The following is a 13,799-nucleotide window of genomic DNA, read 5'->3' as shown; positions in this document are numbered from 1 at the left end:
GGGGTGAATGTCGCAACAGCTAGGGAAGTGTTACCTCAACAGTGTCCTTAACAATTCTCAACCTTTATTATCAGAATCGATCTTTAATGAAGAAAAGCTAGCAAGAATCTAGCACAATCCCATCCTGATCATAGTCACCACATTTTTAAACCTCAAATTGGTATATAACCTGATAAATATAGGGATACTGTGAAAAACTGGTAGTTTTGAAATCAGGAGTTCATTCAAAAGTCTAAGATAATGGGTTGCCATAACCACAATGTTAATTATGACGAATTTCAAGGCTCAGGCCGAAGAAGAATCCAATTTCAGTGTTACAAGAGTAGGCTGGGGGGTAGACGATTCCCCCACTGTGTAATTTCTCTCAGACCCCTTCTCCATTTTATCTCTACGGATGCCAGAATGAGATGAGACTATAAAGCCGCCCGCTAAGAACCCAAGATCAGCGGGTCTGTGGACAGTACGAACCAACATTTCTTACCTTTGAAGCTGCTGCACTATGGTGAAATCAACCGGAAAGCATGACGCACAGCAGAAGGGTCTTATGGGAATTCCCCTCCTCACTGTGCACTGTTTTCGAAGCCCCCAAATCAATACACGACCATCAACTGGCAAATTTCAACCTCATGTATATAAAGCCTTCCAAAATAAAACAGCAGAGGACAAAGTCAGCACTCTGCAGAGTAAACAGCTTCCGGACGGCATCCCAACTCCCAAGGCAGGTGGAGAGGGTGAAAATTAACACACTTTGATATCGACTTCACGGTTAGAGATGTGGCTGGCTCCTCTACCTTCTGTGACTTCCTGGGTTTAATCCCCAGCACCCCCTCTAAAATGGTCAACCCCAAAAGGGGCGCTGACAGACAGCCACACAATATCTATAATATTTGTTTCTGAAACGCGTATTTAACTAATTTTAGTAAGGCCATGCCTTATACTGTCACTGTATTGAGTGTCAAAGTCCCCAAATTAAATTCTTTTTTTGTTTTTGTTTTTTTTGAGACAGGGTCTCACTATGTAGTTGAGACTGACCTGGAACTCACTGTGTAACCCAGGCTGGTCTTGAACTCACAGCGATCCTCCTGCCTCGGCCTCCCAAGTGCTGGGATTATAGGCATGAGCCACCATGCCCGGCTAAATTCTTTAAATGTACTAAAAGTTAAACTCCTTAAACAAATTAGGGAAGTACAGTTGCAAAGCAATCTAGTTCTCCCATCCTTAAAAAGCAATCAAGCCGGACCTCAGGAGCCTAATGACTGAAAAGACAATTCCACAGCCTAATACAAATCTTTCTTCTCGCTTATGAAGATATTCTTCTTTAAATTTAATCAATTATAAACAGCACAAATCACCCTTTTCAAAGTGAGCCTTATGAGTGAAACTTCGTAGTAAGCGCTTCGGCCACGCCAAAGCCCCAGTTAGCAAGCTCCCACTCAGGGCCTCGGCACTACCTGCCCCTCTGCCTGCAATGCTGCTCCCTGGACGCCTGTATTCTGACCCCTCCACATCAGAGCCACCTCAGTGAGGCCCACCCTAAGCACCCCACTTTAAACCATCCCTCCGCGCCCTTACACTCCTCACACCCCTTCCTGCCATGCTTGCTTTTCCCTGTCCCTGCAGGGTTGCCTGCTAACAGGCTGCATCTTTTTCTTTTCCGTGCGCTCTTCATTGCTGTCCGCCTGTCCCGTGTGCGAGGAGGGCAGGCTCCACGCCGCTCCGTGCAGTGCCGAACACACCTAGGGCCAGGTCTGGCAGACAGTAGGTGTGCTCAGCCCCTGCTGGGAGGGTGACTCAAGATGAGTGTGCGGTAAGACAGGGCGAGGACATGTGAGGGAGACATGCACGCACGATCTTATCTGGGAAGCAGACTGACTTGTTCTAATGCAAGGGGTAAAGAACCATTCTGCATCCAAGCGGGCAGGCAGCAAGCTTACTTCACAACAAACTATTCTCATTTAAATCAACAGTTACCAAAATGTACCTCTGCTGGCTGCATCAGCGCACACCTGTGATCCCAGCACTCAGGAGGCTGAGGCAGGAGCATTGCTGAGAGTTTGAGGTCAGCCTGTGCTACACAGTGAACTCAAGGCCAGCCTGAACTACTTAGCGAGACCCTGTCTCAAAAAACAAACAAAACAAACAAACACACAAACAAACAAAATGTACCCTCTACATCACTGGCATCAATCAAACTAGGCTTACTGTTCTACCACATGGTCTTCCCTAGAGGATAAAAACAAAGAAGCTAGTTAAAAGATGGAGCACTGAGCACGCTATCAGCCAAATCATTAACCAGTGACACGATGACAGCGCAGGATCAATCATTCACTCATTCATCCACCCACAAACACTTCTTCATACATTTTTTTTCCTTTTTCAGTACTGGGGATCAAACTCAAGACCTTGCACTTGCCAGGCAGGTACAGCACCACTGAGCTACATCCTCGGCCCACCCACAAACACTTTTTTTTTTTGGTACGGGGGATTGAACTCAGGTCCTTGCACTTGCAAGGCAGGCACCACTGAGCTAAATCCGCTGCCCCACAAATACGTCTAGACAGGGTCTCACTATGTAGTCGAGACTGACCTGGAACTCACTATGTAGCCAAGGCTGGTCTCGAACTCACAGAGATCCTCCTGCCTCAGCCTCCTGAGTGCTGGAATTACAGGCGTGCTCCACCATGCCAGCCCCACAAAAAACAGTTTAGATAAGAAGAAGGCATTTTTAAATACATCAGCACGGTCAGAGCTACACAGAAGACACACGAAGAAGGACCCACACAGCCTGAGGAAGGGGTTAGTTCGGAAAGATTTCTCAAAGGACTCAAACTAAGCATGGCCCTCAAGTTTCTTTGCGTATTTCAGAGAAAAAGGTGGCATTTTACTATCATAGCAGGCAGCAACTGGTGGGATTTTCTTAAAGAATGTGCAGTTGTGTCAATTCCAAATGTGAGTCAGTGAAGACATCTACAAGGAGCTCGACCGGCCACCAGTGTCACTTCACAGACCTCTCTCCGTGGGGAAAGAGCACAGAGGAAAGCCCGGTGCAGGTGCGCACCTGCATCTAGGCCCCTGGGAAGCTGAAGTCTGAGATCACGCACAACACAGCAAGACCCCGGGTCCCCAACAGAACAAACCCCTGCACGGATGAACACCGTTAGTTAACCTACCCATCCTCCCTCAACCACTCCTTTTCCTGTATCACCTACTGAGTACTCAGTCAAATCTCACAGAAGAGCAGTATCTTTCTAAGCCCAGACAACTGGACTGGGTGTTTCTTCCCACGAAAGAAGGCAGGCATTATTTCTAAGCAGACAGACGCACAGATACACACCAACCCCCCCAAACTAATGTGCCATTTACCCAAATACAAAGGAAGAATCACTGGTTATCTACTTCTGTAACACTTCTCCACCCTGTACAAATTTGTCTGCGAACTTCAAACATTTCTTTCGTGCTGGTTACTGAAATAAATTTCACCCTCCACACCCCAGCCCTATCTGCTTCTGCAAACCGTTACTGCTTTCTTTAGAAGAGCTCCTACTCTAAACTTCTCTGCTAGTCTGAGTTCACTTCGCACTGATGTTGCTTAGACACTACAGACTCGATTCCATTCTTCAGTTATCTTAAGTCCTGTAAGTATTTATGCTTTATCTCCGCAATGAGACCGTAAGCAGCCGAGGACAGAGTGCCCAGCGTCTTGGCTCCTTTTATCCACGCTGACACAGGATTCACTCAGTACAAAGAGTCAGTATGCTTTCCGATGATAATCACAGCCTTTGGATTAAAAAAAAAAGCTGTGGTGAGAAACAGATTTAGAGCCAAAAAACCTGGGGTGCAATTTTGTAGGTATTCATATATAATTACGTTCATCTCTTGCAACCTTGGTTTCCTCATCTGAAAATTACAGATAATAGTATGTACTTCACAGGGTGATTGTATCAGATGAGAAAATCGATGTCCAAGCCCTCCTAAAACAGTAGATGCTAATGAATAAAGTAACATTTGTATTACAGAACTGCCTGTGCACATGTTTTTCAGGCCCCCCACCCCGCCGCATGCATAAAACACTGTTTTGAAAGAAAGGACACAGTTGTAAAGTCAAGAATTCAAATCAGGCCAGGAATGGTGGTGCACTCCTGAAATCCCTACACTCTAGGAGGCTGAGGCAGGAGGATCACAAGTTCAAGCCCAGCCTAGGCAACTTAGTGAGACCCTGTCTCAAGAAGTTAAAAAATGTAGCTCAGTGCAAAGGCATTGGGTTCCACCCACAGCAGAGCAAAAAGAAAATTGTAATCAGATATGAATAATGAAGAACATCATTATATAAATTCTAGTTCCCAGAAAAGTCTTGAATCCATTTCGGATTTTCACCTGGCATGCTCATCTGAAATTTTTTCTAATGCGTTAAAAGACTCAGGAGAAACACTGCCTGTGCTAAAATTAAATCTTTTCCTTGCACGTTATGAAATGTGCTTGTGTGGGGAGAAGGGAGGACAGAGTTGTTGCACAGCATAAGAGGAAAACCTTCCCTCCTGTCTCAATCCCACTCCCCCGCTCAGGACCCTCTGCTGTCTGTCTCCTCTCCGGCAACCTGCTCACTCTGGGTGACCCGATCCATCCCAGGCCGGCTCCTCCTTCCACGCCCACGTCTCCCACCTTTCTGACACCCACTAGGCTTCAAGCTCAAGGTGCACCGGCCTCTTCTGCAAAGCCTCCTCTGAAGACACCCGAGGCCGGGGAGTAGGCGGTGGTGCTGAGATCCCTGAGCACCCTGTACCTGCCCCGCCATCGCAGCCTCGCATTCCTGCTCACCAAACAGCGGGCGCCCACTGTTCTCAGTACGAACAACTCAGAAAAGAAGGAACAGCTCTACCCCAGAGAGTTTAGAGGCAGAGAGAGAAGAAAGTCAGTAACAGGGCCATGATGCAAATGCTGCTGAGAACAAAGCAGGGGAAGGACTTGTCCGTGACCGCGTGGGTGGAGAGTCAGGCGGCAAAATGAGCTTCTGCGAGAGGACCCAGAGAGAGCCGGGTAGTGACGTGGAATGTGTCCAGGCTGTGACTAGCAACCCGTGCAGCAGTCCTGGGAACGTGGGCCAGGGCACAGGGCCAAATCGCATGGGGTCTCGGGGGACTCCTCACGCTGTCTTCTGTTGGATCTTCTGAACTGTTCTTCCCCATCATTAGAAGTCTTAACGGTTAGGATTACGTTTCTTATATCCTCACGTGTTAGTGTTATAGCTAGTAGAAGGTGGATAAATATTTATTGAATAAAATCAATAAAGTGGAAATCCAGAGATTCCCTTCACCGACTCGGGGCCTCCGGTTCCTACACTGAGACGAGAGGCTGCACTGACTCGTCAGCACTTGTGCCTGGCAGGGCAAGGCTAGGCTGGGTGGTCATCGCCTGCGGGCTCTCACCGAGGTGAAGGCCGCCCAGCGACCCAGCTGCGGGTCTTCTGCAACACCACAGCACTTAAAATTCCCTCTTCAAGAATGAACCAGAGGGGCCCGGGATGTAGCTCACTGATGTTGCCGCCTGCCTTGCAAGCACAAGGTCCCGAGTTCAACTCTCAGTACAAAAAAAAAAAAAAGAATGAACCAGAGGTAAGAAATTCACTGTAAGAGACCTGGGCTGGGAAGTTGTAAATTAAAGAACACATGACAGAAGACTAATTTCTATCTAATCCACGAAAATTCAATTTTCCTGTAATTTAAGAACACAGTTCCAGCCGGGTGTGGTAGCGCACACCTATAATCCCAGCACTCAGGAGGCTGAGGCAGGAGAATTACTGTGAGTTTAAGACCAGCCTGGGCTACATAGTGAGTTCCAGGTCAGTCTCAACTACATAGTGAGACTTTGTCTCAAAACACTAAAAAAAAAAGAACATAGTTCCCAGGAAAGTTCAAAAACCCTCCATTCGCCAAAGCTTCATTAAAAAAAAGCAATTAAGAAAAAGCCACACTGTGGTTGACAGAAGTTGAAGCTCACTCTAGGTTCAGGTTCTAATACAGGCTAATTAGAATCTTTGCATTTCTAAATATTGGCAGCATGCACTATGCTCATATATGTGGCCTCCGGCCAAATATTACTGTCAAGAAGATGACAGAGAGAGGGGCTGGGGATTTAGCTCAGTGGCGCCACACCTGCCTCACAAGTGCAAGGTCCTGAGTTTGATCCCTGGAATCCAAACAACAAACAAACAAAAAAGCCAACAGAAATGTCTCAATCATTTTCAGCCATTTAATTTACAAGATCCAGATATCTTCCAAACACCATCTCCATCTGTAAGATTCAGTAGCCTCCTATTGTCCCTGGAGAAGGAAACTCACTATCTCCCGTCCTTTCTCAAAGATGCACCCTTACAAAAGAAGTCTGCAGGTTGCCTGTTAAACTAGACATTTAAAACTCAGTAAGTATTTGAATTGTATGGCTTTGGAAAACACTGAAATAACCATAGTCCTGGACAAGTGCTAATGTTTTAATAACACATACATCACACAAAAGTAAAAGTTAAATATTTTCCCCAGCACAAGCTTATCACTATTTTCGGAGGTTTTTGGATACCGAAGCTAATGACCTGGCTTTTTGTCATCTTACTGGGAAGTTCACTGGCACCTGGAGGAGGAAAGCGAGTGGTCAAAATCATCCAGTTGGTGGCGTGGATACAATTCTGAATTTGTTTCCTGCATCCAGACCGTGATTTCAACAAGGGGAGAAACTAGTGTTTCTGATTATCCTGAGCCTCTTCCCACACAATGCTAAGTGTTCTGTACTCAGGATGTAATCAACAAATAGGACAGGTCTGCTCCCAAGAGAGGTTCATGAAGAACAGTCAGAATCCAGCTACAGCTAAGCAGAACAAGTAGATTCCTGTTCAGCAGCTGTGGTACTTGTTGGACGAACCAATGAATGAATGAGTTTAGTGGCTACATTTGAACATAAGAGCCTCTAATCAATAAAAATCCTCTAAACACACAGTTTTCTTTCTTAATTAAGGTGTTTTCACATAGGAAAAGCAGATTCATAATTTGGCTCCAGAATTTCTCATTAAGCCAAAATATAGCATTTGCCCAAGTCAGAAAACAGCAGCAACACCGGCTGGGCTTGAGCAGGTGCTCACACATGTGCAGCCTGCTGTGTGAAGGCTTAATGACCCCCAGAGCCAGCGGGGTCAGGAGCTCAAGGAAACCCCCACCCGAGATGCACTTTGTGCGGCTCGCGTCTGGGCAGTCTTGGCCCCCTGCCCATAGTGTGACTGGGACTGCTTCACTATAGAACAGAACCCTGTAGCGGTTTTCTTCCCTTCTCTGTTTCTTGTTCCCACTGGAGGTTCCTGAGACGCAAGCTCTGCTTTCTAGGAGGATCCCAGGCTACAACAGAAGGATTTCTCAGCCTGGAGGGTCTGACCCTTGTCCCAGTGCAAAAACCTAATAGTTCAAAGATCAGCACGTACTTCTAGTATCTTCTCCTATGCATGCAGGTGATAAAAGAGCAAAAAGTCTACCTGGAACGGGCAAAGGCAATTTTTGTTTGGTACCGGAGATCAAACTCAGGACCTTGTGCTTCAGAGGCAGGCGGCGGAACCACTGAGCTAAATCCCCGGCCCAGGCTAATTTCTCAGAGTATCTGTAAAAGCTAGGATAGGCAATTTGAGAAGAAAATTCACAGCCAAAACTCCCTCTACTGTCCTCTCCGTGGACCTTTTGTAGAGACGGGCACAGTGTGCTGGAAATGGGGAAATACGGACATGCAGCACACGTGACACGCAGCTTCCAGATCGACCCCAGCTGCGGGAGGGTTGGGTGACAGGAGCGACGGATCTTTTGAAGGCTGGACACTGCTAAACGGCTCAGGAACAGAAAAACCCACCTTCATCCTCTAGCAGAGGAAGGCAAACAAAATATTTACTCACACATCATTGAACTCTTCCAGAGACCTTGCAGGTGTAAAGACGTCCAACAGACCAATCACCTATTAGAGAGAGAGACAGAGAGAGATCAAACAGTAAATAAATATCAAACGTACCATCAGGTCTTCCATCAAGCAGAACTAACTCTGGACCCAGCTGCTTCAGTCAATAACATCACAGCACCACCATACTTAATAATTCCAGCTCATTTCCTACCCAAATTATGCTCCTCATCTCTACTCATTAGCGTCACTTCTCCTAATAACCTATTTCATCACTAAAAACCTTTATCTCATTAGGTTCTCTTTGCATCCTGCCCATAGTTTATCTGAAGGCAAAAAGAGGTAGAATCCTCCCTGCACCTGAGCTAGTTATATAATGAATTAACCAACAAAAAGAGTCACATTTCTAAAGTTATTATTACAGTAATTTTGCTTTTTAAAATGGATCCCATAGAAATGCAACCTTTAAAGTCAACATTTTTAAGACTCCACAATATTTTCTCACTATATTCTTTTTTTATTTTTTTTGTTCTTTGAGACAGGGTCTCACTATGTAGTTGAGACCGACCTGGAACTCACTGTGCAGCCCAGGCTGGTCTCGAACTCATAGCGATCCTCTTGCCTCAGCCTCGGAGTGCTGGGATTACGGGCATGCGCCAGTATTTTCCTTTTTAGTGTATGTGCTGCCAGAGGGAGCACAGTATTTTCTTAACACTGAGATAATTTTCTTAATTAGTATCAGACATTTAGATCAGATTGTCTGAAATTAACAAAGGTGAGGCTATCTTCACATCAGGATAAAGCGAAGAGCTACTTAATGGTAACCCACGGTGTGTGAGCAGGTTTTCTGGCCACAGATCTATGCTGCTGACTTATCCACGTAAGGCACCCCGACCCCTGCCAACTCCCTTTCAAACCCAGACCACTCATTTCAACAGTTAGACATTGAAACAAGAAATAACATACTTCGTTTCTAATGTACCCAGCTAATTTTAAGGGTATCAAAACAAAAGCTAAATGATCTTCATGAAAACTGAGCCAAACCAGCCTCACTACCAAGCTGCCCTAAACCAAGTGAAACAAATCACTCTACAAATTAAAGCTCAAAGCACTGTTAGAAAAGAGATGATTAATTAGGATATTACTCCATGCATCCAAACATCTTTTTGAAAGCGACTTGAATCACACAGCTCAACCTGAAAGGGAACAAGTGGACTTGGAATTCAAGCACAATAGTTTTTCAAGTCCATATAAATTGTTCCAAAGGAAACAGTCACCCTTCAGATTCTTGCCCACACAACTACAAGCAAGAACGCCAAAATTACCTGTAATTGTACCACCCGTTATAAATCGCCATTAACATTTTGGGATATTTTCTTTGATTCTTTGGATGTACATAAAGAGGGGTTATACCCTGCACAGAGTTTTATATCCTGCCCTTTATTTAACACAGATGTAACGACCACTCATATTTCTTTCAACAATATTTATATATACTGTATCTATCATTTATATGAGCCATAATTTGACCTTAGTGTTAGGTAGACAGATAATGTTTCATAAATGAACTTGGTATCTTCTCTGAACCCCATCTACCTCAAATGAAAGACATAGGGTTATCACTGATTATTTTTATAGCACTCTGGGGATGGTTACGGAGCACCTAACACAAAAGACTGACTAATAAATAGGCAGCGAGCACACCCCACTGAATGACGAGGTACAACCCACACAAGCAAGCTCTCTGAAGCAGCTATTTACAGGGACAGAATTTGAAACATAAAGCTAAACTAAACTACTCAAATGGGTAAAAAGCATGGCTTCAAGAAACACAATGAACTAACCTGGAAATACTGAGAAATAGTTTCAGTATTTATTGTATTTAACACAAGCGCCAAAAACAATTTCATGAAGTTATCCACATGACATCAAAGCACTTTTAATTTTTTTGTGTGGACTTCTACCACATACCCCTGTTCTGTTCACTGTATTTATGGAGTATTAATCAGAAGGAAAAGACTGTAATACAAAATTTTCCCAGCATTAAAATAGATTTGGAGAGCCAGGGATTTAGCTCAGTGGTGCCACCGCCTGCTTCACAAGTGAAAGGTCCTGAGTTCGATCCCCAGTACCAAAAATAAGATAAAATAAAAAAGAGATTTGGAAACCATTTTAGGAATATTCCATAATCTATTCATTTCTTAAGTGGAAATTTCCTTTTGTCATATTTTGGCCTATTCATTTACTCTTGCCATTATTTCAGTCACCTAAAAGTAACACAGAAACCAAATTTTTTCAAAGAACCTTTATAATACAAACAAGTAGCAAGTATCTCTAATAAATTATCCTGTAACAGCCCAAAGGGTTAGGTATCCCCTTACCCACCAAAACATTTAAACTCCACAATCAAAGACAGTATTTAATGTTTTTAACAAAACCCTGCCAAAACACCTAAAAGTAACAAGAGACCACATTTTTGGAAAGGACCTTTACAATACAAACAAAGCAGCAAGCATCTCTAATGGTCTGCAGGACAAGGCTATATCTAAGAGTCTCAAACAAAACTTACAAAAGCATCTTTTTTTTTTTGTACCGGGGATTAAACTCGGGACCTTGTGCTTGCAAGGCAGGCAGTGGCACCCCTGAGCCAAATCCCTGACTCTTCTATTTTTTAAATTTCAAGATGTACAGATCTCCAGGCCCAGAAGTAAATGCCCAGACAGCAAAAGGATGCAGCTGGAAGGCTGCCTCCCTTTAACTGTCCTTTAAGCAGGTGTTAATGAGAACAGGGTCACGAGTTCAGTGTGACAGAGGCGGGGCGACAACTGTGCTGGGAGACAGCCCTGAGCGTCAGTAACCACGTCCATCATCACCAGCGGGAGAAGTAACTCAAGACGTGGAGCAGACATTCGTGTGTAAAAGGTCATGTGTGAGGCAGGCTGGGAGTGGTGGCACACACCTGTAATCCTAGCACTTGGGAGGCTGAGGCAGGAGGGTTGCCCTGAGGTCAAGCCCAGCCTGGGCTATGTAGCAATTTCAAAACCAGCCTAAACTGCATAGCTGGAGCCTGTCTCAAAAAACACAAAACCAAACAATCAAAAGATCATATACGCATTCTGGCTCCTAAAAATTCTACTTGCTATTTTATTTTTTGGTGCCAGGAATTGAACTCCAAACTTCGGGTTTGCCAGGCAGGCACAGTACCACTGAGCTAAATCCCTGGTTCTTCTCTACTTGTTATTAACACCCAAAATTTTAAAAAAGTTTAAAGCTACTCATCATGTCTGGAAGCTGGGCAGCTAGCTAAAAAGTAGGTAGTGACTCAAAGCTCCCATTAAAAAAAACAAACAGAAAAGTACAACAGAAAAGAAGAAAATGAAAAAGAACTCCTCTGAAACATTCTTAAACTTACTGGAAGTCTAGGTTGTTTATCTGGTAAAAATACTTCTACGCTGTAAGCACCTAACAAATGCTTACAGAACAGGCTGAAAGGCAAGAAATTTTCTGCATTAAGTCACAGTCCTCTGATCTCTTCCTATTTCCCCTTCAAATATTTGTCAAAAGAATACAGAACTATGAGACACTCGACTATGTACTTGCTTTTGTTCAAAAATACAAATCATAGGGCCAGGAATTTAGCCCAGTGGCACTGTGCCTGACTCGTAAGCTCAAGTTCAATCCCTGGTACCCCCCGCAAAATCAATATCTGATGCATGAGATAGCCACTGTGGCTAGAACCTGGATATCTCAATATAAAAAAGATGGACTGCTAGTGAGCAAGATGATTAGAAAACAACCGAGGGGCCTGGGGATTTAGCTTAGTGGTTCTGCCGCCTGCCTCGCAAGCACAAGGACCTGAGTTCAACCCTGGAACCACCCCTCAAAAAAAACTTAGGTAAATTAAAATTCTAATTTTCTAATGCTATCAGCAATCTTTTCAGAGTATTGCAATCTTTCCTAAATTAGAACTCAATCTTATCACTCTGTGGCCTCTAAACTTCCAAAGCACGTTATGCTCCAAATGCAACCAGTCCGATACCATATTAGACCATCTTTTCTTAAGTAACTCATTACAGATTTTTTTTTTTTTTTTTTGGTACCAGGGATTGAACTTGGGTTCTTGCGCTTGCAAGGCAGGCCACCGAACCCCTGAGCTAAATCCCCGGCCCTCATTATGGAAAATTAAAGCATACAAAAAGCACAAGGTTGATTCCTATGGCTAGTAGAAAAGACAAAGCATAGATACAAATAACCCAAAATAATTTTTGTCCTAAACATCAGCTTAAATTGTCTGTGGAGGAAACTACTAGTAATCTCCCAAACCAGAAGTTCTTAAATTAGCATAAGCTACATTAGCAGGATTCCAGGGCCTCTAGAGGCACTTTGGGGCTCTATCAACGTTCCGTTTGCGTTCTCCTTTTTTTGTTTTTTTTTTGCATTCTACTTTTGAAATATTCTTTATGCTTAAAAAGCTGTGACAAGGGCCTGGGAATTAGCACAGTGGTTCTGCCACCGGCCTCACAAGCACAAGGTCCCGAGTTGGATCCCCGGTACCAAAACAAACAGCTGCGACTATGTCTGTGTCACGTTTGTTAACGGGAGTACACACTCAAATGAGTTAGAAACCAAATGTAAGCACATCTGTTTGGCTGCAGGGACGCTGATTTTATGCAGACCTAGGAAATAACTTGCCCCTGCCAGCTTTTCCACATAGCTGACTCCTTGTAAACGCCTCACTGATCAGGACGGCTGCAGCTCAGCGCAGGAGTTGCATGTGTTGCACCGCACACAGCTGCACTGGACTTTTAAAAAGCTCAGGTTTGTACACAGCCGCTGATGAAATTATGCTTAGGAGAAGAGGTCATCTATCTGCACAGAACAGGGTTTTAATAGTATGCCATCAAAACAACATGGAAATAAACAAAAGCTGCCTCTGTGATTTTAATAGCAGCCGTCACGTAATTACAAAATCTACACTCTCACGTTCTCAATTAGGAAGAAATTTGCACTGATAAAGCTACACTAATAAAGTATCATTTAATCTGAATTTTTTCCTACTATAGAGAAAAAAGTCAAATTATGAAAAAAAGAGTCTGAATAAGCAAGTCTAAGCTTATAGATTTTCAGTTTTTTTCTACCCAGTGACAATCAGCTGAGCTGAATGACTCTCTAATCTCTCAAATCTCTCTGGCCATGATTTCTACAAGGCCTACTAACCCAGGCTGGCCTGGAACTCGAGGCGATCCTCCTGCCTTAGCCTACTGAGCGCTGAGATCACAGGTGTGTGCCACCATGCCTGGCTCAAGAAACTTTTTAACATGATTCTGAAAGTCAGAAAATAAGTATCCCCAGTCAATAGTTTTTCACTTTCAGTTATTTTTCAACTATAGTCATTGATTTATCACATTTAGATTTATAAATCACTCCTTTGCAGATTGGCAGTGTTCTCAAATAACCAAAGTGGCAGAAAAGACAATGTTACATTTAACTTAATTCTCTGTGACACTTTTTTTTTTTTTTTTGGTACTGGGGATTGAACTCAGGTTCTTGCGCTTGCAAGGCAGGCGGCAGAACCACTGAGCTAAATCCCCGGCCCCTCTCTGTGACACTTATTAAAATAAAAGCTGTCTCCTGAAGGTTAGAAAAACTATATTAAACAGCAGTCCCTTGACATCATGAGGGTTGGCTTCAGGACTGCGCCCTCACTGTGGATACCCAGATCTGACTCCACTTTAATCCCTTGTACAAGTGGTGTTGTGTTTGCATGGAACCTGCACACAACCTCCCATTCACTTTAAATCACCTCTAGATGACTTACAGTCCTGGTATAAAGAGCTGCTACACTGTATCTAAGGAATAATGGCGAGGGAAATGGTCTGTAC

At 43.9% G+C, this 13,799-nt stretch overlaps 1 protein-coding gene across 2 annotated transcripts in view; it reads right to left on the bottom strand.

Annotated features, from left to right (window-relative positions):
- The window catches only part of Mapk14 (mitogen-activated protein kinase 14), a 38,506-nt gene that overhangs the window by 23,343 nt on the left and 1,364 nt on the right, over positions 1-13,799 (bottom strand). For both annotated transcript variants that reach the window (XM_010605356.2, XM_010605357.2), the window contains exon 2: positions 7,919-7,977. In XM_010605356.2, coding sequence (XP_010603658.1) covers positions 7,919-7,977 — 59 coding nt within the window. The remainder of the gene's footprint in view (positions 1-7,918; positions 7,978-13,799) is intronic.

Source organism: Fukomys damarensis, unplaced genomic scaffold, assembly GCF_012274545.1.
Source record: "Fukomys damarensis isolate Sample0158 unplaced genomic scaffold, DMR_v1.0_HiC HiC_scaffold_20, whole genome shotgun sequence".
NCBI classification, from domain to species: Eukaryota; Metazoa; Chordata; class Mammalia; order Rodentia; family Bathyergidae; genus Fukomys; species Fukomys damarensis.
The sequence above is the reverse complement of the archived record's forward strand: the minus strand, read 5'-3'. Positions and strand labels throughout refer to the sequence as shown.